This window comes from Topomyia yanbarensis, chromosome 3, assembly GCF_030247195.1.
Source record: "Topomyia yanbarensis strain Yona2022 chromosome 3, ASM3024719v1, whole genome shotgun sequence".
NCBI classification, from domain to species: domain Eukaryota; kingdom Metazoa; phylum Arthropoda; class Insecta; order Diptera; family Culicidae; genus Topomyia; species Topomyia yanbarensis.
Genome location: NC_080672.1, coordinates 343,198,243 through 343,225,130, shown reverse-complemented (window position 1 = coordinate 343,225,130; position 26,888 = coordinate 343,198,243). Strand labels below are relative to the sequence as shown.

Below are 26,888 nucleotides of genomic sequence, written 5' to 3'. Positions count from 1 at the left end.
ATGCTTTAACGGAATTTGAAAACATTTTCCTAGATAATTAGTGAAATGAACATATTATACGATATTGAACTGAATGAATAAGGATGGATATTTGAATGAATATTTTTTCTATTCACCGCGAGTCGCGTCAGGTTCATTTTCAGCCGTCAAAAAAGAGCTTCGATTATTTTTAACTCTGGGTAGGAGAACGTCCGTGGATGTGCGTGTCGGAACTGGGTTTGATTCGCGATGTCGAGATTCAAACTTGTCAAAAACTTGTTCTCGAGCTCCGGGGGAAGTGCTTTTATCGGAAATCGTAATCGCGCTTCAAATCAAAATCGCGACAAGCAGAAGGCCACTGCCGTGGGGATCTTGGTCAAGCAGATGGATAGGTATTTCTGCAACAGCACTTTGAGCGTTCTTTTAGGGAGCGCTTAGGTTTTTCTCCACGCTGCTTTTATACAGGACAAGATACGGATTCATAAAGTCTCTCCGAACAATAAATACACTACACCTATATTTTTCTCGCAAGAATTATCCTCATATGGGATAGCGTACGGTCCTGCTGTTTGCATTTATGACAGTTCAGGAGCCGCGAAACAAACAGGCAGTTTGACGGAGCCTCCCCAGCATGACGTGACTAGTAGGATCATACCCAACGAAGGTTATGCGAAACGAATCCGTCTTGGTGTACATCTTAATAGCATCTTACATTACGGCTGAAGGCAATTGCAACTGACTTAAAGGATTTATGAAACGGCCTACCCAATCCTTTAAAAACTCTTAGCAAGAGAGATCTGCTTCGGTAACTACGCCATCCACTTCCACACCACGTGAAGGTATATAGACAAAACATTCAATCGAAAAGTGCATATCAGAAAAAAAATCGCGTTTGCTTGTTTTAAGCTGTCTACTGCGACGCGTAATCGGCTATGTCGGACCCTATGAATTTCAGTCACTGCAGAATAATTTATCGTCTGGATATAAGAATGTTTCCATGGCCTAGTTGAGTTCGAAGAATAGACCTTTAAGCAAGAGGACCAGTTTTTACAGCAGTGATCTTATTTTCATTGATGCTTACGTCATTCGTAGTGGTGTCAATAAGATTATCCAGTTGTCCCACGAAAAAGGACGTCACTGTGTGGGTTTATTGTACCGTGATAAGTCTGGTAAAAATGACCATAGGAGAGCAAGTAAATCAAATCAAATACAGATACTTTTTTGTTTATGCACAACTCTACATGCTTGTACTGTACTTCACTTATCACACACACACTTTTGCGTTCGAGGTGATAAGGTTAGTGAAACATGAGTCCAGTACACTTTTGTTCGTCGCTGGGGAACACAATAGAATATTTGGCTGGAGCAAGCACATCCGATCGCTACGGAAGGCATGGTACGAAGGGCATTTAAGTCATGTAAACATGTATTTTTAATGATTCGTTACAAACTTAACAAATTAGATTAAGATTGACAAAAAGCCTACCCTAGTCTTAAGATTGCCCTGTAGTAACCAAAGCTTACATCTCTATTACAGAGACCAGTTTGAATCAAATGTTACCATGTTCATTATTTGCGAGAATTAGTGAACTAATGCGTCGTTGTCTACGTATAACAAACCAAGAGCTCAACAATATCTTCATTCTGTTAGATAACTGACCAGGGTTAAGGCTCTGTTAGTCGTTTAGTGAACTAAGTGCGCAGGGCGTAAACCTGTTCAAACATAACATTTTTCTAACACAAAACGTAAGCGAGTTTTGTCTGCTGGCGCCTATAGAAATTTTCTTTTCAAATTTATCACAGATGACAAGTTTTTCTCATATATGCTTTATTTCGTTCACAACCAAAACGGCCGTACATTTCCTTTTGGCCAATATCTCTTTCTGTGTGTCTCTCTCTCCTGACGGATTCTCCGAAGCTCGATTTCATTAATCCTAGCCTAAGTAAGAACAACTTTACACCATCACAATCATTAGACACCGAAGTTCATTAGGGCATGCTTATCTTATATCTCGAGTCTAACGCTATCAAGTAAGTGTAGTAATTGGAAACCACTGAGAATATTATGGAGGAGATGTGTGTGAGTGTCGATTTTGTGTTTCTGCAGAAACATCAAGAGGAACATTAGGCTCTCTGTGTGTGAGTCGGGTGATTGAAGTTGTGTTGCCTCGCCGATAGGTCCCAATGCTGGACGCTACGTAAGCTATCTAGTTTGTGCTGTTTCTGGTTTTAATTTTACGATCACATTTATCACTGCAACGGATTCGATTTTGGTCGATTTATTTATTATTTTAATATAATCTTTCTTTTCCTGTTCCAGGCTATCGAAAGCATTCGTAATATGTTTGAGTATTCCTTAAGCTAGATTGCCTTATGGTGATATTTATGATTGTACTGATACAGTGCTTCTTCTTGTTTTGTTTGGATAACTCTCTGAAACCAATTCGATGAAATGTTCGAAACCGATAATATCTTGATACGTATTTTCTATTTCATAATTGCGCTCGGAATGCCGTTTTACCGTTGGCCAAGTTTTCAAACCAACGAAGCTGTCTTTGGCGGTTGCGGCGCGAAGCTTGAAAATTCAGGCTCCAGCCACAAGTTAAAGTCTAGATTCGAGAAAATGGAATAGGCGTCATCAGGCCACATAAAACACTCATCCATAACGGACGATGGAGGAGCTTGGTCGTTGGTAAGTGCTTCGATTGAAAACCGCTCCGGTTCTTCGGCAAATATAGCAAAATCCACCGAAGACGATGGTAGTGATGGAATATCGTCGATTCCTGCTATCAACGTCATCAATTGATCGTCTTCAGTATGCTCCTTATCTACTAACGATTTGGCATCGATGTTTTGCAAAATAGGTTCTTCTAAAATAATTGACGCAGGACTACTAAAAGACCTATTGGCAAACAATAAATCATTTCCGCTAATTTTTAATGGGATCGCAACGGTTGGATGTGTATCTTCAAAGCTAATTACTTCTACGAAAACAGTTGCATCACACATTTTTTTCAGCAAACAATAATCCACCAGATCCGAGCTTAATCTGACATGAAAACACTTTTTCGATGCCAACTTTCTGAAAGCTGTCAGGAAATCTCGCTTCTTCCGACAGCTGTGTAGTCGTATATTTTTGGATATTTTAAAGTTGACACCCGGTGGGAGCAGCCGTTTTTGCTTTCGTGCTTTGCACACTGCAGTGGAGACACTCCGAGCAGACTGACAGTCCTGAAGCGCATCATCTGCTTTGGGCGTTGCAGGCGGAGTATTAAAAACCGTTTCCATTAGAGATTGATCAGTTTCGAACATTTTTCCGTTGGCACAGTAGCGTTCCGTTTCGAGATGTTGTCCCCTTCCAATAAAGTCGACGCATTCGGTCGTTTTTGAGCACATGGTATCGGTATCAGTACAGTTGTCTGGTTCAAATTCGTCGTCGCTGTCCAGAACGATAACTGAGTTGGACTCGGACTTGATAATTTCCACTTCATCGTCGTCACTGGTGAGTTGCGTTCCGATTGTCTAAAATAGAAAACAAATCTGTTGTTAGGACTGTAGAAATTAGTCGAGGGAATTGAAGCGGAATAGGCTCCAGTGCTGAAAAACAGATTATAGCCTTTCGAGGCATTATAACGCTACTAGAGCTGTTCGGAACATCCCTTACATGTAAAAGGTTCAGTAGATTGACATTTAGTTAGTTTGAGATTTAAATTTTAAAATGTACATAATCAAGACGATTCTTTTTTATATATTTTTAAAATGAATCACCTCGATTATGGGACTAATTTCTCTGATCTAATTCCATTGTCTTTATTTTATTATTTTCAAAATTGCACACTTTTGTTTGTATAATTCTAAACGTTCTTTGATTTGATGGCATTGTAACGGAATCCCCAGGTGACGTCAATCGTGCTGCCATTTCTTTGAACTAAGCAAGCTAATTTATTTGTTTGTTAATGTTTATTTGGCCAACTAAGGAAATAACTTATAGGGCATTTAATGTGAGTGGGAAATGCACATGGTCTTGTCTAAGCGAACGATCGCTGTTGAATTATGTATGAGGATTGAGAATTGAAAGATGGATCAAAAAGCAGTTACTCATTTGCAGTTGCCATATCAGAATGAAGAACGAATGTTTTATTGTCAAATTATTTATTTTTAGTCTATTTAATCAAGTTTGTTCAAGCCACATCCTGTCAACTTGAAGAAAAAATTTAATGTGTAGTATGGCAACCTCCTACTACCACAAAGTTCATTATACTAATTATTCTCATTGCAGTGATTACTTTCACATGCTCAGTAACGTATACTTTTGAACAGTGCATACACTGTACTACTAATTACAATGTTAACCATACTTCAACATGTGCATAATAATATTATAGCTTGATTTGTGTCATAAGAAGCGACAGAAATAGGAGTCTCGTTTTCGCCTATTGCATCTTCTGCATTATCTAGTGTTAGCACATAGAGAGTGCTTATTTTCTAACGCCTCAAGAGGTCACATTCATTTTTCAAAAGATTGAAAAAATATTACTTTATCTGAAATTACAACTCTTTGAGAATATTTTGCCAAATGTATATAGAGATAAGAGCAAAAGATGGAAAGTTACAGCGCTGCCAAGAGCAGTGGCAGAGTTGGCAGCACCCTCTCAGATTTTAATGAAACTTTCTGTGCATGAGAACTTTGTCATAAACAGCCACTTTCCATACCTCGTTTTTTCAAAAATGATCTAGACTGTCTTTTGACTAGTCAAACTTTTTTAACCATTTTTTTTTTTCAAATGGCTATAGTCCAAAAATGACAAATCCTACAAAAAATTGTGTGATTTTCACAAAATTAGTTAAATTTTTGAATAAAAGTATTGAAAAAATTCTTCATCGACTCCTACATTGAAAAAATCTATTTTAAAAATTTAAAGTCGGTTTACAAAAAAAAACATCTTCGATTTGGACGAAATTTTGTTCCAAGATAGGTAATTATGTTCCCAACCTACCGTCAAAAATCCAAGTTGGGCACTTTTAAGGAAAAAAAAATTATTTAAGAAAAACTTTTTCTTGTTGAAACTGAATTTATTTTTTCAGTGCATTTTTATCGAAAACTAAACCAATGAAAGTCATAATCATCTCAGAATCCAATTTCCCAGCTGCTAGTTGCCTGATACATACAAAAAGTATCAGTAACGAATTTGGTATATATTCAAAACAAGCTTGAATGAGGGCAAAGACGAGCCAACTAACATCATCGATATATGCGAGATTTAACTAAATGCCACTTGTCCGTGTACGAAAAAGTACCTTGTCTTTGTACCCACCCTGGAAGTAGAGATTGATGGTGTAGTCTCCAAAAGGGGCCTTATTTGCGAAGTATGGGGTTCGCTCCTTCAAGAACCCTTTGTTTCAGCCAGTGAAAATTTTGGTTCGCAAGCCATTGCGTTCAGGAAAAAAATCAAGAAATATTTGAAAACAACTTATTTTCGCTCAGCCTCATTTCGAACCTTTCGCCGAATTTGCTCTTCCAAACTTTGATCTTTTGGCAGGGCTAGTCTACCTGTTCGCCTTTTTGTGTCGCGAGGCATGAACTTCCGTTGTTGCAAACAATTGGGCCTATAGTGACTTATTGTTGAAACAAGGCACGCGATGGAAAATCCTGTGGAAAATACATATAAATTATGCGGTGACAAAATGAAACATTCTTTTAAGAAACGCTCCGATAATGCAAAAGAGCGCTACGTCACCGACAACGACCAATTTCTATGTTTCCTTGTACACTAAAGAGCGAAAGTCTGACCAACACATTGTGGGAACATCTTCTAATGTGCCTATAAATTTCCGAAAGAGGAAAATCAGTTTTCTCTCCTAAGCTTCATCGTAAAGTCCTGAGAGCGTCCCTTGAAAGGTGCTGTTACAAAACCGAAGTAAGTGGTCTCGGTAATCTTAGAAACTAGTAAGAATTTCCACATGGGACATCAAAAACCCCAAGTGTCCTTATATTTCAGTCACTACATTTTCTCCCAGGTTTTACACAATGCATTTGCATCACGATTAAAGGTCAGACGAAACGAGTACCCGGCGCGAACAACCGTGAACAGTCTCCTACCTCGTAGTGGGCAGAGATTGCTTAGAATTATACGCGAAAGCCGGATCGCTCGAATTTTTCCCAATATACGCGACACTACAAATGCAAATGAAAAACTTGATGAAAGCTGAAAAACGCGATTATGGGCACCGGTCCGTCGACGTATTAACGGACTGATCATTAGAGAAACTGGTGGCTAGGGCCTACGTTGTCTATTCGATTCATCCTGTGATTGGAATACACGGAGCGTTCGTCATATGATGACAGCTATGCATCGCTTTTATGCTAATTATTATGACAGTAGTGGTGAGTGCAATCATAAAAGAGGCTGTGCTGCCAACATTCTCCCCACAAAATTGATGGTTTTATATTTACCTATCAACAACCATGCCCACATCGTTACAGTTACAGGAGGCTCTCCATTTGATGGAGCATGGAAAGCACTCTTTGTATTTCCTGGGGAAAACATGGGAGTTTTTGAGTACTTTATCTCAAAAATCATAGCAGATTACCTTAGTTTTTCGCAGTGCTCAATTCCAGGTAATGAAAAGGCGGGCACTTGGATTAAAATAATAATGAGAAGGTGGACATTTTGGCATTAGAAGTTTTTAAATATTTCTTCTCAGAGGACGCTCGAAAATTGGCAAATTCCGTGGAGCGATGGTAGTTTAGAAATCCCAAAGGTATCATCAAACCTTGGTCCAAGAGCGTCATGACTTCATTCAGGTGACATCTCGGGTCATGTATATCATTATACGTAGAAGGCCCATCTCTGGCGTATTGAGGTTTTGGAGAGCGGTCTCTACGCTTGTGGTGGCGGTTATCGCGACATTGAACATGTTGTCTGGTCGTGCGCCAAGTATTCTAGTACCAGATCTCCGTTAAACGAATCCCTTCGGCCACGTTTCAGTCCAGTCCAAGATGCTATACCAAATTCGTTACTGATACTTTTAGCATGTATCAGGCAACTAGCAGTTGCGAAAATGGATTCTGAGATGATTATGACTTTCATTGGTTCAGTTTTCGATAAAAATACACTGAAAAAAAAATCAGTTTGAGCAAGGATTTTTTTTATTCAAATAAGTTTTTTTCCTTAAAAGTGCCCAACTTGAATTTTTGGCGGTAGGTAGGGAATATAATTACCTATCTTGGAACAAAGTTTCATTCCAATCAACGATGGTTTTTTTTTGTAAATCGACTTTAAATTTTTAAAGTCGATTTTTTTCAGTGTGGAAGTCGATGATGAATTTTTTCAATATTTTTATACAAACATTTCGCTAATTTTGTTAAAAATCAATCTTAAAACATTTTTTGTAGGATTGGTCATTTTTAGACTATAGCCATTTGAAAAAAATTGGAAAAAATAGTTCGACTCTTTTCAAAAAACAGTCCTGATTATTTTTGGAAAAACAAAGTATGCAAAGTGGTTTTTTGTGACAAAGTTCTCATGTACAGAAAGTTTCATTAAAATCTGAGAGGGTGCTGCCAACATTTGTTCGAGTTGGCGCGAAATTCGTCATTCAACTGATCATTAAGGTACAAAGAATACTCCTATACTAATGGAATTTTTAGAGCTTTGGGTTTTTATTTGATCTGTTGGACTTCCATCGTGGTCACCGCAAGCTTCTTAAAGTTGAAATTGCATTTTTTACAAACTGGATATTTCCGAATTAATTCAACAAGAAATAGATGTATCAAAAATTCTCGGCAACCGGCTTTCCAGAGCAATAAACACATAATAACACTCCGTATCCCAAGTAATAACCAAAATGCCAATTCGTTTATTTAAGTTTTATGGCATCGGCTTTATAGCTCTATTTAGCATACCTTGTTTGAAATAAATAATTAATTTGGAATTGTGTAATCATATTACAGTGAACATTTTTTTTTAAACATTTTCTGCGCTTTTTACACTTTTTTTCATATTTTATATTTTTAATATATTTTGCATTTATTGCATGTTTTACATTTTTTCCATTTTTAACATTTTTTGCATTTTTTACATTTTTTACATTCTTTACATTTTTTACATTTTTTACATTTTTTACATTTTTTACATTTTTTACATTTTTTACATTTTTTACATTTTTTACATTTTTTACATTTTTTACATTTTTTACATTTTTTTACATTTTTTTACATTTTTTTACATTTTTTTACTTTTTTTACATTTTTTACATTTTTTACATTTTTTACATTTTTTACATTTTTTACATTTTTTACATTTTTTACATTTTTACATTTTTTACATTTTTTACATTTTTTACATTTTTTACATTTTTTACATTTTTTACAGTTTTTACATTTTTTACATTTTTTACATTTTTTACATTTTTTACATTTTTTACATTTTTTACATTCATTACATTTTTTAAATTTTGGCATTTTTTACATTTTTTACATTTTTTACATTTTTTACATTTTTTACATTTTTTACATTTTTTACATTGTTTACATTTTTTACATTTTTTACATTTTTTTACATTTTTTGCATTTTTTACATTTTTTACATTTCGTACATTTTTTACATTTACATTTTTTGCATTTTTTACATTTTTTACATTTCGTACATTTTTTACATTTTTTACATTTTTTTACATTTTTTACTTTTTTTACATTTCGTACATTTTTTACATTTTTTACATTTTTTACATTTTTACATTTTTTACATTTTTTACATTTTTTACATTTTTTACAGTTTTTACATTTTTTACATTTTTTACATTTTTTTTAAATTTTTGACATTTTTTACATTCTTTACATTTTTTACATTTTTTACATATTTTACATTTTTTACATTTTTTACATTTTGACATTTTTTTGCATTTTTTGCATTTTTTTGCATTTTTTACATTTTTTACATTTATTAAATTTTTTACATTTTTTTACATTTTTTACATTATTTTGCATTTTTTACATTTTTTACATTTTTAAAATGTTTACATTTGCTAAATTTTTTAGATTTCAACCTTTTTAATATTTTTTACCCTATTCCGTTTATTTAAGTAAATTTCGAATAACAAGATGGCTCATGATAATTTTTCGCATTGCTTTAGATGTTCCTTCAATTTTTTTTAAACCAGTAAATATGCAATCCAAAATCTATTAAATATTGGAGGTGGTACAAGGTCTAAATAAAAATTTATAATCACGTGATTTAGTGAGTAAAAATCAGTTCTCGACGCTTTGTTATGAAAAAGCTTGCTGTACGGGCAATTCGTGTGCCTAGTGTATCTTAAGGAAGGTTTCTACTACGTTGAGCCTTAAAACGAACATAGTTTAACCCTTTCATGTCCAACATTTTTCTAGAGCATGTAGGATTTCAAAACTATTTTTCCTTGAAAACGGTGGGGTTAGGAAACACGATAAGCCATTTTTCATAAAGATAGGTGCTTCCCTCACAGTGCTAGAAGCTGCTCAATTTTTACCTTCCAATGCTCAATACAATTATCATAGAATATTTACAATAGTCTAATTGTGTGGAAAACGTAGCGGAAGACAGTCTAAATTGATAAGATTTATCAGTATTCAATAATATTGCAACTTAACGAAGATATATGAAAAATTAATTTTCCGTCATCAATGTAAACTGTCCCTGGCAGCACTGCTCCGTCGGAATCAAATCAGACTAATTGCAATAACTTCAGTTCTAGAGCTGATCCTTGTAACTGTTAATACTCAAATGAAAGGCAATAGTCACATTTATTAGTCTTACTTGTTTTTTTGAGCAAATCTTACCTCAATCAAAAGTTATAGCTGTTTAAAAACGTTGTTGTCCCCAAACAACATGGGCATGAATGGGTTAAGAAAGGCCCAATACATACGCTATTGAAAGCTTGCGTACTGTTAGTAAATATATTGTGAATACATGTTTTCATTGCAATCGCTCAACTTCAGCACCTTGAAGTATTTTCGTAAGCTTGGAAAACGTGATTTCGAGCAACAAGAATAGAAGTGTCGTGTTTTCCGATCAGAAATTTTCCACCTTCGATGTAATAAGTGCAAAGAATATCTCCGTACTGAAGTAGGTATAAAATCATTATCACATTGAATGCGAACTTTTCCAGCAGAAGTATATCCGCCACTCTTTTATAAAAGAAGGATATTAATTAAATCAATCAAACGCCAGGCAGTGTGTTTGCGGCCTAATTTTTGTTACTGATTAGTACCAGTTCAGTTCTTCCAATGCTTCTGCAGATCAGACACCTATGAAAAGTACAAAGTGTTTGCTCATTGCAATGATATTTTTAATCTATTCAGATGACGTTGATTGAAGAAGTGGCAAATGAATACTGCTAGTGGCATCAATGGACCAGCTCGCTTTTGATGCACTATGTTGTACACCGTTGACGTATGCATGGCTAGTCAAACGGAGCCCGTTGATGCGCAAGGTTGGAAAAATATAAACTACCAAATCACTTGATTCAATTTTTCAAGCGTATGTTGATGTGCATTACAAGATTATCTCTTTCATCCCCGGATGACTCAGACACCGTTTATGTTTTCTTATGAACTCGGGTGCACGTTTACGAGATTGTTCAATCGTCAGCTGTGAATGTTTTTTTTTTAGAAAGCTCCAACATACGTACCGTTGATATATCCGCTCGATTGGTTCGTCCATCGCGGCAAATGGCCAAAAATTTCAAGCACATTTCTTGGATGTTATCTTGAATGTGTTTCGAATTCAGCAGTGCTCTGGGGAAGAGATGGATCGAAAAAGAAAGTAAAACAGAAAGAGAGAAAGAAAGAGACACTTTTATTCATTATTCATCTTTAATAGTATCAAGGATTTGTTGCCAGATGCTTGCTATAGTGTGATTCACAATATAAACCTTCCCGTTTTTGCCTCCCTTACAGTTTATCAAGTTACAGAATCAACTGTTATTCCTAGCTTACAGTTCCCGGTTCGCTCTTTTCATAAGTATTTCAAATAAACCGGAGAAGACATCAGAGACGACGAGAAGATAAGTACCATGAAATCGTGCTTTTTCAGGTGGAATGAAATTTAGCTTGAACATTGAAAACAGTCAAGGTGGAAAAATGGTATTGCAGTTTTGGTTATATGCAGTAATAAGAGCGTAAACCTATTGAACGAATGAACATTAGTGAGTGCCAGATGAAAGCAATACAGGGGATAGCAATTTATTTATTATTCAGTAAACCGATAAAAAATCTGTAACTTTTTTCATATAACCTAGGAAAAACAAACGTGTAAAGGGAAAACATCGCCACAAGTTACAGGATGCTTTCTGTAATAAAATCTTGATTCAGAAATGCAAAACCTTGGTACTACATTCCGTTACAGCAATTCTTAGTGTTTAGCATTGCAAGGCTAGTACCACTAACCATTAAGAATCTTTCTTAGCTGAGATGCGAACATACGATTAGGGTCTAGTACCGACTCTTTTTTCCGAAAACTGATACCACGATATTGAAACCGTCGGTACCGTTGGTATCTGTAAAACACCGATAACCGATTTGCAAAAAATGGCAAAAAAAAGTCCAAACGAAAATTATTCGCTAACTACATACTACACGACATCTATTATGATCAACTAAGCATGTTTAATGAATATCTTACTAAGGAAGAGAATCTCAGATTTTACTAGATTTTCCGCGAGGCACATTTTTCGTTTTATAGTTTTCATCCTTCTTTTCTTAACAACATCTGATGTTTCTATTTTATTGATAGATCTTTATTAGTTACCAGGAACCTGGAACGTTCAAGTTGTTTTGGAATTCAAAGATATTTTTTGATAACAGATTTCTGAAAAAAAGACTGAACCAGTATTTAAACGCGCAATTGGAAAAAGTAAAGTGAGATAAGCTCATATGCGCTTTCAAGTCCCTTAAACAGAGAGCGACGCAGGGGGAATACGATTTTTGAATAATATAGATAGATATTTCAAAGTATTCCTTTGCATTGAAGTAAATAGTGTGAAGTGTCTGGGCTATGTCGATAACAGAAAAGCCGTGAATCAGTTGATTACAATGGAGTCTCTTTCCAGTAATCATTATAGCTTGCGAATTGTTTCGATCGGCATTCTCGTTCCAGAGATATAGATAAATGAGTCCTATACAAACCAATACTAATGAAAAATAAACGTCTCAAACTATCAAAATGAGTATTAAAATTCTTGGAAAAACAAATGGCCATTGAAAGTGTCACTGGACATAAAAACTGCTTGCAATGGATGGACATGCTTGGAATTACAAGTCTTAATATTTTGCGAATGTATCTAGCCATATTGATAATTGCAAAGAGTATCTTGGGATTTTCAGTATAAATCAGTGTCATTTGTTGCCACGCAGTAATGTGTATGGCAAAAATGTTGTCAACTATCTGTGCAATGCATAAACGCTGATTTCAATCTTCGCTATTTTATTTGTACAATACGGAGAACTCAAACGAAACGTGAATGCCATTGAAACATAAATTGGAATGTTCTGAGCATAGAGCATACATGGACAACGAAAACCATCGCTATATGTTAGATGAAACCTTATACTTACATCCAGTGATGTACCAAATCGGGTTTTTATAATTTTGGAGAAAAAACCCAAGGTTTTTTCCCAGTTAAACGGTTTTTGCGCAGGAAGATTGGGTTTTTTGCATTTTTTTGATATTTTGGTAATTGAACATTAATGTATTGTTATCCAAACATTTTTATTTTATTTGTGAGCATTATTGTCATAAAGTTTTGCATGTATATGAATTCTGAATGGTTTTCCTCGATTGAATCATTTGAGCTAAGTCGATTGCGTTTCTTACTGTGAATCCATCTAAACGTACTAAACATTTTTTCTACTGTTGCTGATGTAGTTGATGCCGAAAAAATTCGGATTGTGATTTGTGACAGTTCTGATTACGGTGCATACTAATGACGAATGTTACGGCCACTCGGATTCTGCATATTACTCAATTACTTTTCACCGAACTAAATACGTATTTTCCAAATTTTGTGTGAATACCTACCTCATTTCGCTAAAAGTATAGCAACCCCTAAAATGAGTAACAAGCAGAATAAAAGTAGTTTGGGTATCACACGATTATTCTAATTTTCACTAGTCAGAGTAACAATGACTATTGTTCCCAGTATTATATGAAACCAGTTGGAATATGGAATGGACCGAAATTAAAGTCGCAGGAACAGAAATGGTCGACAATGACTGGGCAGTGCGTAAGCCTCTTGTACCTGAAGGCATAAAATAGACCCCACTTGCGGTCCTTAGCTTCCTGCCCAGTAACTCCTAGCCCTGGCCTCCTCGTGGCGTCGACTGGGATACGAGTAACTTTAGTGAAGATCGGGTAACCAACCCCGGTGGGAACTTTGGTCGTATGCTGGCAGGGAAGGGGGGGTTACCCTTCTTCGGAAAGTGTAAACCTGTCCTGGTGCCCAGGTGGGACCTTAAGCAGTCCTGGCACGATGGCCCACCGGCGAGACAGGTGGTTGGCGTAGGCCCTATAAGCCGCCCCTTAAAAAACCCACATAACGAACAATACAGAAGAGAATACGACCCAGAACAATCGGCAACGACCCAGGCGACGAATAAAGGATCACGATTGGAAACTCGGAACATGGAACTGCAGATCGCTCGGCTTCGCAGGATGTGACAGGATAATCTACGACGAGCTACAACCCCGCAACTTCGATATCGTGGCGCTGCAGGAACTTTGCTGGACGGGACAGAAGGTGTGGAAAAGCGGGCATCGAGCGGCTACCTTCTACCAGAGCTGTGGTACAACCAACGAGCTGGGAACCGGCTTCATAGTGCTGGGCAAGATGCGCCAACGTGTGATCGGGTGGCAGCCGATCAACGCAAGGATGTGCAAGTTGAGGATCAAAGGCCTTCAACTACAGCATCATCAACGTGCACTGCCCACACGAAGGGAGACCCGACGACGAGAAAGAAGCGTTCTACATGCAGCTGGAGCAGACATACGACGGTTGCCCTCTGCGAGACGTGAAAATTGTCATCGGCGACATGAACGCACAGGTAGGAAGGGAGGCAATGTACAGACCGGTGATCAGGCCTAACAGCCTGCATTCCGTATCAAATGACAACGGCCAACGATGTGTGAACTTCGCAGCCTCCCGTGGAATGGTAGTCCGAAGCACCTTCTTCCCTCGCAAAGATATCCACAAAGTCACCTGGAGATCACCGGACCAAGTAACAAAAAATCAAATCGACCACGTTCTAATCGACGGTAGATTCTTCTCGGACATCACAAACGTCCGCACTTGTCGCAGTGCGAATATAGATTCGGACCACCACCTGGTTGCAGTATGCTTGCGCTCAAAACTTTCGACAGTGCATAGCTCTCGTCGAAGCCGAACGCCGCGGCTAAACATCGAGCGGCTACAAGATGGCAGAGTGGCTCAAGAATACGCGCAGCAGTTGGAAGTGGCACTACCAACGGAAGAGCAGCTAGACGCAGTTGCCCTTGGAGATGGCTGGAGAGATATCCGATCCGCCATAGGTAGCACCGCAGCCACTGCACTAGGTACGGTGGGCCCGGACCGAAGAAGCGACTGGTACGACGGCGAATGCGAGCAGTTAGTCGAAGAGAAGAATGCAGCATGGGCGAGAATGCTGCAACACCGCACGAGGGCGAACGAGGCGCGATATAAACAGGCACGGAACAGGCAGAACTCGGTTTTCCGGACCAAAAAGCGCCAGCAGGAAGACCGAGATCGCGAAGCGATGGAGCAGCTGTACCGCGCTTAAGACACACGGAAATTCTACGAGAAGTTGAACCGCTCGCGCAGGGGCCACGTACCACAGGCCGACATGTGCAGAGGTACAAACGGGAATCTTCTCACGGACCAGTGTGAGGTGATCCAGAGGTGGCGGCAGCACTACGAAGAACACCTGAACGGCGATGCAGCAGACGACGAGGATGGCACGGTAACGCACCTGGGAGCACGCGCGGAAGACATTACACTACCGGCTACGGATCTCCAAGAAATCCAGGAGGAGATTAGCCGGCTCAAAAATAATAAAGCCGCTGGGGTTGACCAAATACCAAGCGAGCTACTAAAACACGGTGGCGAGCCACTGGCTAAAGCGCTGCTCTGGGTGATTACCAAGATTTGGGAGGAGGAGATTTTACAAAAAGGGCGACAAGCTGGATTGCTGTAATTACCGAGCAATCACCCTGCTGAACGCCGCCTACAAGGTACTCTCCCAAATACTATGCCGTCGACTATCACCAATTGCAAGAGAGTTCGTGGGGCAGTACCAGGCGGGTTTCATGAGCGAACGATCTACCACGGACCAGGTGTTCGCTCTTCGTCAAGTACTGCAGAAATGCCGCGAGTACAATGTGCCCACACATCATTTGTTCATCGACTTCAAAGCCGCATACGACACTATCGATCGAGATCAGCTATGGCAGATTATGCACGAGTACGGATTCCCGGACAAACTGACGCGATTAGTGAAGGCGACGATGGATCGGGTGATGTGCGTAGTACGTGTCTCAGGGACGCTCTCGAGTCCCTTCGAATCACGCAGAGGGTTACGGCAAGGTGATGGTCTCTCGTGTCTGTTATTCAACATCGCGCTGGAAGGTGTAATAAGAAGAGCAGGGATCGACACGAGTGGTACGATTTTCACAAAGTCCGTTCAGCTACTTGGCTTCGCCGATGACGTTGATATTATTGCACGAAACTTTGAGAAGATGGAGGAAGCCTACATCAGACTTAAAAGAGAAGCCAAGCGCGTCGGACTTGCCATCAACACGTCGAAGACAAAGTACATGATAGGAAGAGGTTCACGAGAAGAAAATGAGAACCGCCGGCTTCGAGTTTGCATCGGTGCCGACGAAATCGAGGTGGTTGAAGAGTTCGTGTACTTGGGCTCACTGGTGACCGCCGACAATGATACCAGCAGAGAGATTCGTAGACGCATCGTGGCAGGAAATCGTGCTTACTTTGGCCTCCGCAAGACACTTCGGTCGAACAGAGTTCGCCGTCGTACGAAGTTGACCATCTACAAGACGCTGATTAGACCGGTAGTTCTTTACGGGCACGAGACCTGGACCATGCTCGTGGAGGACCAACGCGCACTTGGTGTCTTCGAACGGAAAGTGCTGCGTACCATCTACGGTGGAGTGCAGATGGAAGACGGCACATGGAGACGGCGAATGAACCATGAGTTGCATCAGCTGTTGGGGGAGCCGCCCATCTGTCATACCGCGAAAATCGGACGACTACGGTGGGCTGGGCACGTAGCCAGAATGTCGGACAATAGCCCGGTGAAAACGGTTCTCAATTGCAATCCAACCGGTACAAGAAGACGTGGCGCGCAGCGAGCACGATGGATCGACCAGGTGGAAGACGATTTGCGGACCCTTCGCAGACTGCGTGGCTGGCGACGCGCGGCCATGGACCGAGTGGAATGGAGGAATCTTTTGTATACGGCACAGGCCACTTCGGCCTTAATCTGTTAATAAATAAATAAAAGGAACAGAAAATGCTTCGTAAAACCCGTTATAAATATATTAGAATGTGAAAATTGAATTTAAACTTCAAGTTTCAAAATCGGACGGGAGCTTTTCGACTATGTCCTACAGAATAAAAACCGTAAAAAAGTATATCCGGTTCTTACAAAGCACTTTTCTTTATCCAACTCTTAATCTTGAATGTAACGTTGTACGGAAATTCCTGTGAACGAATTATACTGGAGGTTCATCCTTGCCGCCTTTCTCGGGTGAGAATATTCTAAGCGATTGTCATGCTCAAGGATCTCTGTCCGATTTTTACGCTTGATGTTTATATTCGATTTTTATATGCTAAGATATCTGGAGTGGATTCTACAAAGTATGTTTTATCCTTGCGACTTTTATTTTCGGTCTCTCAAATGTAAATGCAAGATTCTTTAACCCTCCGGAAGTCGCGCTTATGGCCCACTGAATGAGCAGCCGCTGGTGCCCTAAGACGATTTCGCTAGATTTTCAGAGCAGCGTGCACTCAGTGCACTTGCGCGACTGCCGAAAGGGTAAAAACATTAAATGAACATTATACATTCGATAAAACGAAAAAACCCATATTTCGTCCGGGTTAAAATGATTTGGGAAAAAACCCGGTTAAAACCCAAAAATAAAAACCCGGGAAGATGGAATTTTTCCCATCGGTACATCACTGCTTACATCCCTCCCCGAGTGTGCACGCGGTCTTTGGGAGACTTTTTACCCCGGTCCAACTCGTGGATATTTTTGGACATTAATCCGTTATTTTTTATAAAACCAATATCATACCAATAAAATAAATATACATTTTCAATCATATAATCACAAAAATGGTGTTCGTAGTTTTTACGTGGCATATGTTTCATTCAAAACTCAATAGAGATACGAAAAGTTTAAAAAACGCACTTGGAATGCCTCTTTCCAAAATTTTTATCTTCAAACATCCATATTACCCAGTAAAGTCTAATTTGTATCTGAAATAGCCAGGATTTCTTTAATTTTAATGTATATAAACGCTCTGTACAGAGTTGAATTAAATTGGAAATGATATAGTTTTCTATTTTTGGTCATCTACCATTCCATAGTGCAACGTTTCGAAGGGTGTTTCATCTTAAGGATATGAACATATGAAAATAGTTACAGTTTTTCCATAATACAAAAATTTTGCAAATTTTCAGGCCTACAAATATTCTCTTTGGCAAGTAGTATGTTAGTCAAAATTTCTTAAACGGGCCACCCAAATTAGGTGAAATCGCCATTTCCATAGAAGGTCTAGTTTTTTGGTAGTGATTAGCATTACAAAACAAAATTCAGATGGGTTTTGCAAAAAAATGTTTTACCATAACAATGACATTTGGAGTTTTTAGCTCGTTTATTTAAAAAAAATACTACGGACGACCTAGTTGGCCGATTTTAACGAACTAACCAGCAATGATATTATCGTAAGACACAGATTGTCCGTAATTTTGTGCGTTCGGAAAAATTATTATTCTGTGTATTTTTAAAACAATTTTTTATAACAAAATGAAATAAAAAGGTATTCTGCGCCTCTCATTTGCTCGAAAAAATACCACATATAGTGTAGAATGGGGTCAAATAGGTATGATGCTACAATACACGGAAACGAAAATCTACCTAAAATTGAGTTCCTTTGACTCAATCTCGTGGCATCGTGGGGGAACTTAACATTAGGTAAACCGTGTTGAAGGTAGTTTCCATTTAACCACGGCAAAAATTACAACTCATTGATAGGTTTTTTGTACTCAAATTTAAGTTGAATTTACCTAATTTTGAGTTCACCCCAAACAACTCAAAAGTACCTTCCTCCACGGAAGACCTCGACTGATTCGAATCTCTCTTTTTGTTTTTGACAACACTAATAAGTGCGAAAGCGACGCACAACTCAAAAGTAAGTTAAAAGAACTTATTCTGCAGGTTGTTTTATTTAACCGTGTAGGTTAGGGCATTATCTTTACAATGCAATCGCAGAAGTAGCATGAATTAGATACACGATAGGGAACATCGTTGACGACTGCCATTTCGGCTGTTACCGTGGATCAGCTATATTAGTTACGACGTCGTTGATGTTTTCGCGTGTTGTTTTGTGAAAACGCACTGTCTTTCGTCCTCAGTATAGTACATTTAATCAATGTAAAAAAATGTCAAGCGAGTTTTTTCGTACGTAAAAATTAAATGCTGAACACGAGTTTTGTGTTGGTTTATCGATAGTTTTTGCTTTTGAAAAAAAATGCCGTTATCAACATATGCGATAGGTTAGTCTTTTGGGGGCACTATAGGTCACAACTATAGTGTAAATTAGAATTATTTTGACAAGAAAATTGTGCGTGATTTCGTTCGAGAAACGCCAAAACGAAGTAAATAGCACATAAAAATTGCATCTGTTCGAGATGGCGCCAATACTCGATTGGCCTCTAAACTCAATGTCCGAGATGGATTTGAATGTATCGAAATGCTCTTAAACGAGTTGAAAGGCGAAATTAAAACAACTGCAGCTAATCATAATAACGCGGTTGCACACATAGCCAAAACCTCGGAGTTGTGGAATGAGCTGGCTGCTTCCAACAAAACTGGCAAAACTGATGTCGTTGCCACAAAAAATCACCTAACATCATTATTCGACATATCGATGAAAGCTACGAAAAACAACATCGCAGCCTATGTCAATGAACTGACCACCGATATGACACGCGAGTTGAAACAAATTTGTTCAGAAATTGAAAAGGTCAGCAGCGTGATAACTGACATGGCTAACAACTGTTCGGCACAGAATATGAGTTATGTAAACCCAACTTTCACGGATGATATTATCGATGAGTTAAAGCAAATTTCTAGCGCAGTAAACTCACTGGAACAAAAGACTGTTGCTTCACCCACAACAGATTCCTCCCCTAGTTTAGAGGCTGAGATGTCCGTCGAGGCAGCCAGTAACTCAGGCTGGCGTTTCCTTGGCAACTCTAAGGTATGGAAGGCTGATTGGTCCGAATACGACGCACGTAAATTGCGTCGTCTCAATCAACAAAAAGCGGCGGAGAAAGTAAGAATAAAGAAGAAACGGAATAAACAGAGGCCCGCTAATGCACTTGACACCACCCGTAACAGTAATAATAATACCAAGCGTCGCAAGAATCACGGTTACAAGCACTACACAATTTTCGACAAAAATAACGGATGTGATTACAACCACAGCAGATTTGCGTACCATGATAACAAACGCCGCGACATCGACAATCTTCCGTTGGATAGAGAGCTACTGGCTGAGGCAAAGAAACGTTTTTCGAGGCCACCTTCAACTTCGTTCAGACCTACCATTGCATTCCAGAGAGGCGATGTTTTAAACCCGTGCCCTACCGACGAACCTAGCACCTCACACCAAACAGCTGCTGCCACACCTATGTACCCCTCCGGAATTGGCGCCTGTCAGTGTTTTTGCCGCAATCGACGCGCTCATTAGAGCAAGATAATAATGAATTGACAAATCATATTGCGATTCAAGATTTAGAAGAGGTAAAGCTAGGTCTAATTAATTCCCATTCAACTAACACTTCTCCAAGAGAATCTCAGTCAAGAACAGAAATCTTGGTCTATTGCCAAAACTTTAATCGCATGAAAAGTGCAGCTAAGATGAATGTGATTCAAAACAAAATATTAGGTTATCATTATTCCGTAATTTTAGCAACTGAGACTAGCTGGGACGAAACAGTGAGAAGTGAAGAAGTTTTCGGGAGCAATTACAATGTCTTTAGGGATGACCGTGATTGTCATGTATCTGGAAAGAAGTCAGGAGGGGGCGCTTTGATTGCGATTTCAGCAAAACTAAATGCAGAAGTTATCAAAACTATAAAATCAAAAGAATTCGAGCATGTGTGGGTGAAAGTACATGTTAAAGACGAAACTCACGTTTTCGCTTCGGTGTATTTTCCTCCAAATTTTGCTCGAAAAACGACTTACGAAAAGTTTTATCATGCTGCTGAATGCATTATTAATAGTCTTTCCCCGCACGTAAAAGTTCACATATATGGCGATTTCAATCAACGCGGTATTGATTTCATACCAGATGCTGATAATGAGAGCATCCTACTTCCTGTTGTAGGGGAAAATGAAACTTTGCAGTTCATTTGCGATAAATCTGCCAGTTTAGGACTTAATCAAATAAATCACATAAGAAATCAGCGACATTGCTATTTAGATTTATTAATGACGAATATAGACGAAGACTTCTGTGTAACGGAATCACTTACTCCCTTATGGAAGAATGAAGCTTATCATACAGCCATTGAGTTTTCTATATTCTTGCATGTTAACGACAGACCTGGTGATAGTGAATTTGAGGAGGTATTTGATTACGAGTCCGCTAACTATGAAAGCTTGAGGCAAAAAATTAATGCAATAAACTGGCAAATGATTTTAAGAAATGAAGAAAATGTTGAAGCTGCCGTAGACATCTTCTACAAAATATTATTTGAAGTCATTCACGAAGATATACCATTGAAAAGAAGAAGGCGTCACTATAACTCAAAGCATCCCATCTGGTTTAATAGAGAAATCAAAAATTTAAAAAATCGTAAGCAGAAAGCACACAAAATCTACAAAAAATACAACAGCGAAGATAACTTAACAAACTATTTAAATCTATGCGATCAATTGAACCTTGCCATTGATATCGCGTTTGAAGAGTACAATGCAAGAACAGAACGCAATATAAAAACTTGTCCAAAAAACTTCTTTAATTACGTAAAAACTAAAATAAAATCGGATTATTTCCCAACAGAAATGCATCTTGATGGAAAGGTAGGCGATAACTCAGAGGAAATCTGCAATCTTTTTGCAACATTCTTCCAGGAAGTTTACACTACATTTTCAGAGAAGGATCGAGAGCGTGAATACTTTTCATTCCTCCCAGAACTTTCAAGAGATATTAACATTAAACAGATAAAAGTACATACAATCGTGGATGCCTTAAAAAACTTGGATAGCTCTAAAAGCCCTGGACCTGATGGCGTTCCACCGGTGTTTCTAAAAACTTTGTCAATAGAACTAACCGCTCCTTTATTTTGGCTTTTTAACATGTCTCTAGAATCAGGTTGTTTTCCTAAAACATGGAAAAGCTCTTTCCTAGTTCCAATTTTTAAAAATGGTAAAAAATCCGATGTGCGTAACTATCGTGGAATAGCTATCATCTCGTGCATTCCCAAGATTTTCGAGGCGATTGTTAATGAAAATTTATTCCACCAAATCAAGAACAGAATTACCCATGTGCAACATGGTTTTTTCAAAGGGCGTTCTACAAGTACAAATCTACTCGAATTCATTAACTACACATTAACAGCAATGGATAACGGAAACCACGTTGAAGCTCTTTATACAGATTTTAGCAAAGCATTTGATCGCATCGACATACCCATGCTACTTTTTAAATTAGAAAAAATAGGGTTTGAGCCAGGACTTCTAACATGGGTACAATCATATCTTACAAATCGTGAACAAGCTGTTAGATTTAAAGGGATAAAATCAATCCCAATTCAAGTTACATCAGGAGTCCCTCAAGGGTCTCATTTGGGCCCGCTATTGTTTATTTTATTTGTTAACGACATTTCCTTCATTCTAAAAAATGTAAAAGTTCTTATATATGCTGATGATATGAAACTATTTCTAGAAATAAGAAATGGTGAAGACTTTCAGACATTTCAAAACGAAGTAAATATATTTTATACATGGTGTAATAAAAGCCTTCTGAAACTGAATGTAAAAAAATGTAATTCCATAACATTGAGTAGAAATAATAATATACAGAACAATAGAGTCCTATTGGGAAATCAACAAGTCGAAAAGTGTGACAGAATAAGAGATCTAGGAGTTATTATAGATTCCAAAATAACATTCATAGATCATTATAACACAATAATTAACAAAGCAAACAGCACACTAGGTTCTATTAAACGCTTCAGCTATAATTTCCAAGATCCCTACACAATAAAAACATTATATGTAGCCTATGTGCGTTCAACACTAGAATATTGTAGCATAGTTTGGTCGCCTTTTTCAGCAACGCATGCAAACCGGATAGAATCAGTACAAAAGCAGTTTTTGATGTTCGCTCTTCGTAAACTAGGTTGGACTGGACTACATTTGCCATCTTATGAAGCACGGTGCATGCTAATTGACATTCAAACCTTGAAAGATCGTCGTGAATTTTCTATGGTATCATTTGTAAACGACATTGTATCACATCGTATTGATTCAATCGAACTTTTATCGAAACTAAATTTTTATGCTCCTTCTCGACAACTACGTAACTGCAGCATCTTTTGTACAATTCGCCATCGCACTAATTACGCCAAGTTTGGCCCTTTAAACCAAATGATGAATATTTACAACAAACATTGCGAAAGCATTGACTTCACTATGTCGAAAACAAAACTTAAGCAGCAGTTTAAAGTAAACCAAAATTTTAACTAGTATTAAGTTAGTTTAATAATTATTGTAAGAAACCGGTCTACATCTGATTGACGACTTGAAATAAATAAATAAACAATTCAAAGTTTCTTTCGAAACATTACGTGCTCGCGTGAAAGGAAAGTGCTCGTCATCAATGAAAGCGGGTCAGATATTTCGCGTGAGTCAACAATGTAATAATAAAATAGTTGTTGAAGTAGATTATCGAAAAAACATGATCGAAAAAGAGAAGGAAAAGGAACCCACATAAAATACTCCGAAGCGCAAACGTTGTCGTCCTACAGCTAAGCAACCGCGTGAGCTGAAATGCACAATTTCTATTCCACACTCAGGCAACGACGAGGACACCGAAGAAGTCATTCACAAGCACAAAATTACGCAATTGTTGAAAGACTCGTTTTATCACCATTTCCTTCCGCGGTTTCTTACTTCAATTATGTCAATGGATTCCATTTAATATTTGTCTTACTAATATTTAAATAATCTGCAATATTCATACTCTTTAAATAAAAGTTGACCCACTTTTATTTAATCTCGAATATAGTGACCTATCGTACCACCAGATTAAAAAAAAATCGAAAAAGTGCCTTCACCTATCTGGATTTAGCTTGAAAAAGATTTGACCAGCTAAAAAAACAATTACTGCCAAATAGTCGCCAGATGTATAACCTTTCCAACGAGTGCTTGTTAGTCAAAATCAGTGCAAAAACATCATCGCACGAGCTCGCCAAAGAAAACTGTCTTACTTGACCCCACTCCACTCTATTACTTTTAGTACCTAACAACATGCCGTCGATAAAAAATGACCCGCCGCTAATTAAGTTATTGCCCGCACGAGTTTCGAACAATGGATGGCAGACATAAACAGCTTGCGTTGCGGCGACTCCGCGTGCAATGGAAGTGCGAAAGGCAAGCGTAGTAAATATTTATTCATCATGGTGGTACCAATTTATATGCGAATTTGCTGTGTGATCTCTCGCTTCAACCCGTAACTCCGAAACCGGAAGTCTGATCAATAAAAAAATCAATAGCGGTTGTGCAAATCGGTCCAGCCATCTCGGAGAAACAGAAGTGACATTTTTCGCCACGTACACACATACAGACATTTTTCGATCTCGACGAACTGAATCGAATAGCGCCCTCCGGACCGGGATTAGATTGTCGATGTTCAGAGTGATTGCATAAACTTTGTATATGAGAAAGGCAAAACTATTTTACCATCACACTACTGAATCCCGCTATCTAGCACTCCACAGTGCTAACCAATCCATCTGTAGTAGATGCAGAGCTATCAACATATTGCCAGATATCTTTGAAGTATACCAGTGTTAATTTCTTGTTTGCTACTAAAAACGACACGAACAGTAATGCGTTCTCTATCTAATTCTAGTACGGAGCTAAACAAAGAACTAGCCAGCTAATGCGATCCATTACACGTTCATCAAAGCAAAACCTGCATGTATAATGGATCACATTAGCTGCCTAGTTCAAAACACACCATACTATAGTTTCGCTATTATAAATGGACGCTTTCGTTTAAATATACTTGAAAAAATGTTCTGATGGTCCATTAAGGAATTAATGAATAACTTCAAAGGATGTCTTTTGTTGTTCTTTTTTAAAATGGCACTTTTCAAAATTTTCCTATCTCCACCACACTAAAGGAGACGCATGACCTTTCACGTCCAAAGATCTTCGCAAACATGCTTTATAGTGCGTTCCAGCAATTTATATACAACCATGTCAGATGTGCAAAGCCCAGTAAAAACGAATAACAAATTAACAGGCATAAAATTTATAATAATGTGTATAAAACACTATAAGCTTTAAATACCATGTCTCTCCAAGAGAATTATAAAGAAAATATGATAGCATACATATTATAATTTTCACAGGCACCAAAGTCATAATATACGTCTTATCTTGCATCATGAATTATCGGGTGAATCACAAAACATCAGCAGGAAATAAAGCTCTTTCACAGGAAGATCGTTTTGCTCTTTCTTTATGAACAAAAGAAGCAAAACATTACAATAGGCACGTTCTAAAATCCACCAGCAACTCATCGGTATTTTGATGACTTTTTGTTGCGGGAGAGTAAAGCGACGCCCTGTGACACCAGTGTGCAACATAAACAAAGCTTGATTATGTTGCGCGAGAGAGAGATCATCACATCAGACAGCTCAACAATCCATCGTACGGTGAGGGCCGATGATTTGGTCAACAAACGGCATCGAGAGGAAAGAGACTTTTAAAGTACACATACCAATGCACCAGTTATTTGGCATGCGCTAGTATTGAATTGCTGGTGAATAAGTTTCACTTCTGCGTGTCAGTCGAGTGAGCAGTTTAGAAACTGATTGGACTTGCGCCTGTCGTTTTTTCCTATTTTCGGCCTGGGCAACTTATGCGCATCTTATGTACATTTTAGTTAATAAATTGCTTATCCTAAACACTAGTAGCGCACTCTGAAAATAAGACAATAAACAAAGAACAAGTTCACTATCTCGCTTTTCAATGCAATCAGAATACTCTTCCTTTATGGACTATTCTTTAAATGCATTTTTTTAGCTTCCTACAGTTAATTATATAGCTATTTGAGTGCTTTTCGTGTTGGGTCTACTAAAAAGGTCTATATGTACTCGTCTCAATGCTTCAGGCATTAATTGAGATGAAACCAAAACTGTTACTAGCATTTATAATTTAAGTTTGATTCGGTGGTAAGTAGTTTCTTCAAAATTGTTCGCGCTTTTGAAGATTCAAAATTTGAATATCTCATCTTCAGTTCGGTGTTTTCCGCACAGCTGAACGGTCAGTTAATTTTTTCAATTGATAGTTCAGCAACGTGGCTTCAATTTACTGATTTTCAGTAATATATTTTCCGAGTTTCAGCAAAACAAACGTCACTTGTACTTAGATCTTGGTTAGCACGGCTGCATAAAACTTGGTAAAAAGTTGCGGAAAAAGTGAGAGTCGGTAGAACAAAATTAGTGGTGTAGCTTCCAATCTGCTTATTTCGTTGACGTTGGAAAATGCCTGTATATTTTTATGAAAATATAAGGTAATGAGCAGATTTTCTCCTTGTTTCTATTATCACCCTACCTGTTAGATCAGAAAAGCACCTAAGCCTAAACAAACAGTATATTTACTGTTGGAAAATAATTCAAACAATAATACGTTCAATGTTGCTGATGTATACCAATCACTTAAGGGACCATAGATGTTTTTCTACGTTTAAAAAAAATAATCATCGAACACGAGAATGTAAAATATATTGAGGTCTCTTGCGTAGTTAAAACACACTTTAGTGTTTAAATACAATATTTGGCGACATGCAAAAACTGCTTTACTGCCCCTCTTCGGTACCTTGAAATTTTTTAGGCAAAACAGATAAAAAGCGCAATAGTTGCAATGCTATTTTGAAAATACTTTCGAGAGTCCGCAGAGTTCCAGAACAAAGAATAAGCCAGCGGTCACTGCTTGATGAATGTAAAATTCACAAATTTTACATTAAATGCGGTGTTGTTTTTGTCGAAAGGAATTTTTTAACTTTAATTGGAACTAATTGGAATTTGAATTCGAGTTTGTGTAAAATTGGTCAATTAATATTCTAGAACTTATATGGACCTTAATAACAGTCACCAGTATATATTAATATCAGTAAATCTACTAAAAATGCTTCCGAAAAAAAACTCTGAGTTTTAGTACTGGATTCATGAAGTTTCAATCTTATTTTAGTTGTGATTTTATACAAGCTTTAAAAATTATTATAAAGGTTTTGAATCAGTTTTATCGATTGACCACATTATCTTTGTACAGTATTATTGAGGCCACACATGATCAACTTCGGCACCGATTCGTGTTGGCCAACCGCATCAAAGA

The 26,888-nt window shown here is 37.9% G+C and overlaps 1 protein-coding gene across 4 annotated transcripts in view; it reads right to left on the bottom strand.

The window, feature by feature from the left end:
* Nucleotides 1-1,790: 1,790 nt before the first annotated feature.
* LOC131689118 (uncharacterized) overlaps nt 1,791-26,888 on the bottom strand; it is a 244,500-nt gene continuing 219,402 nt past the window's right edge. For all 4 annotated transcript variants that reach the window (XM_058973961.1, XM_058973960.1, XM_058973962.1 and 1 more), the window contains exons 7-8: nt 10,648-10,753; nt 1,791-3,501 (exon numbers count right to left, since the gene is read on the bottom strand). In XM_058973961.1, coding sequence (XP_058829944.1) covers nt 2,515-3,501; nt 10,648-10,753 — 1,093 coding nt within the window. In that variant the 3' untranslated portion in view covers nt 1,791-2,514. The remainder of the gene's footprint in view (nt 3,502-10,647; nt 10,754-26,888) is intronic.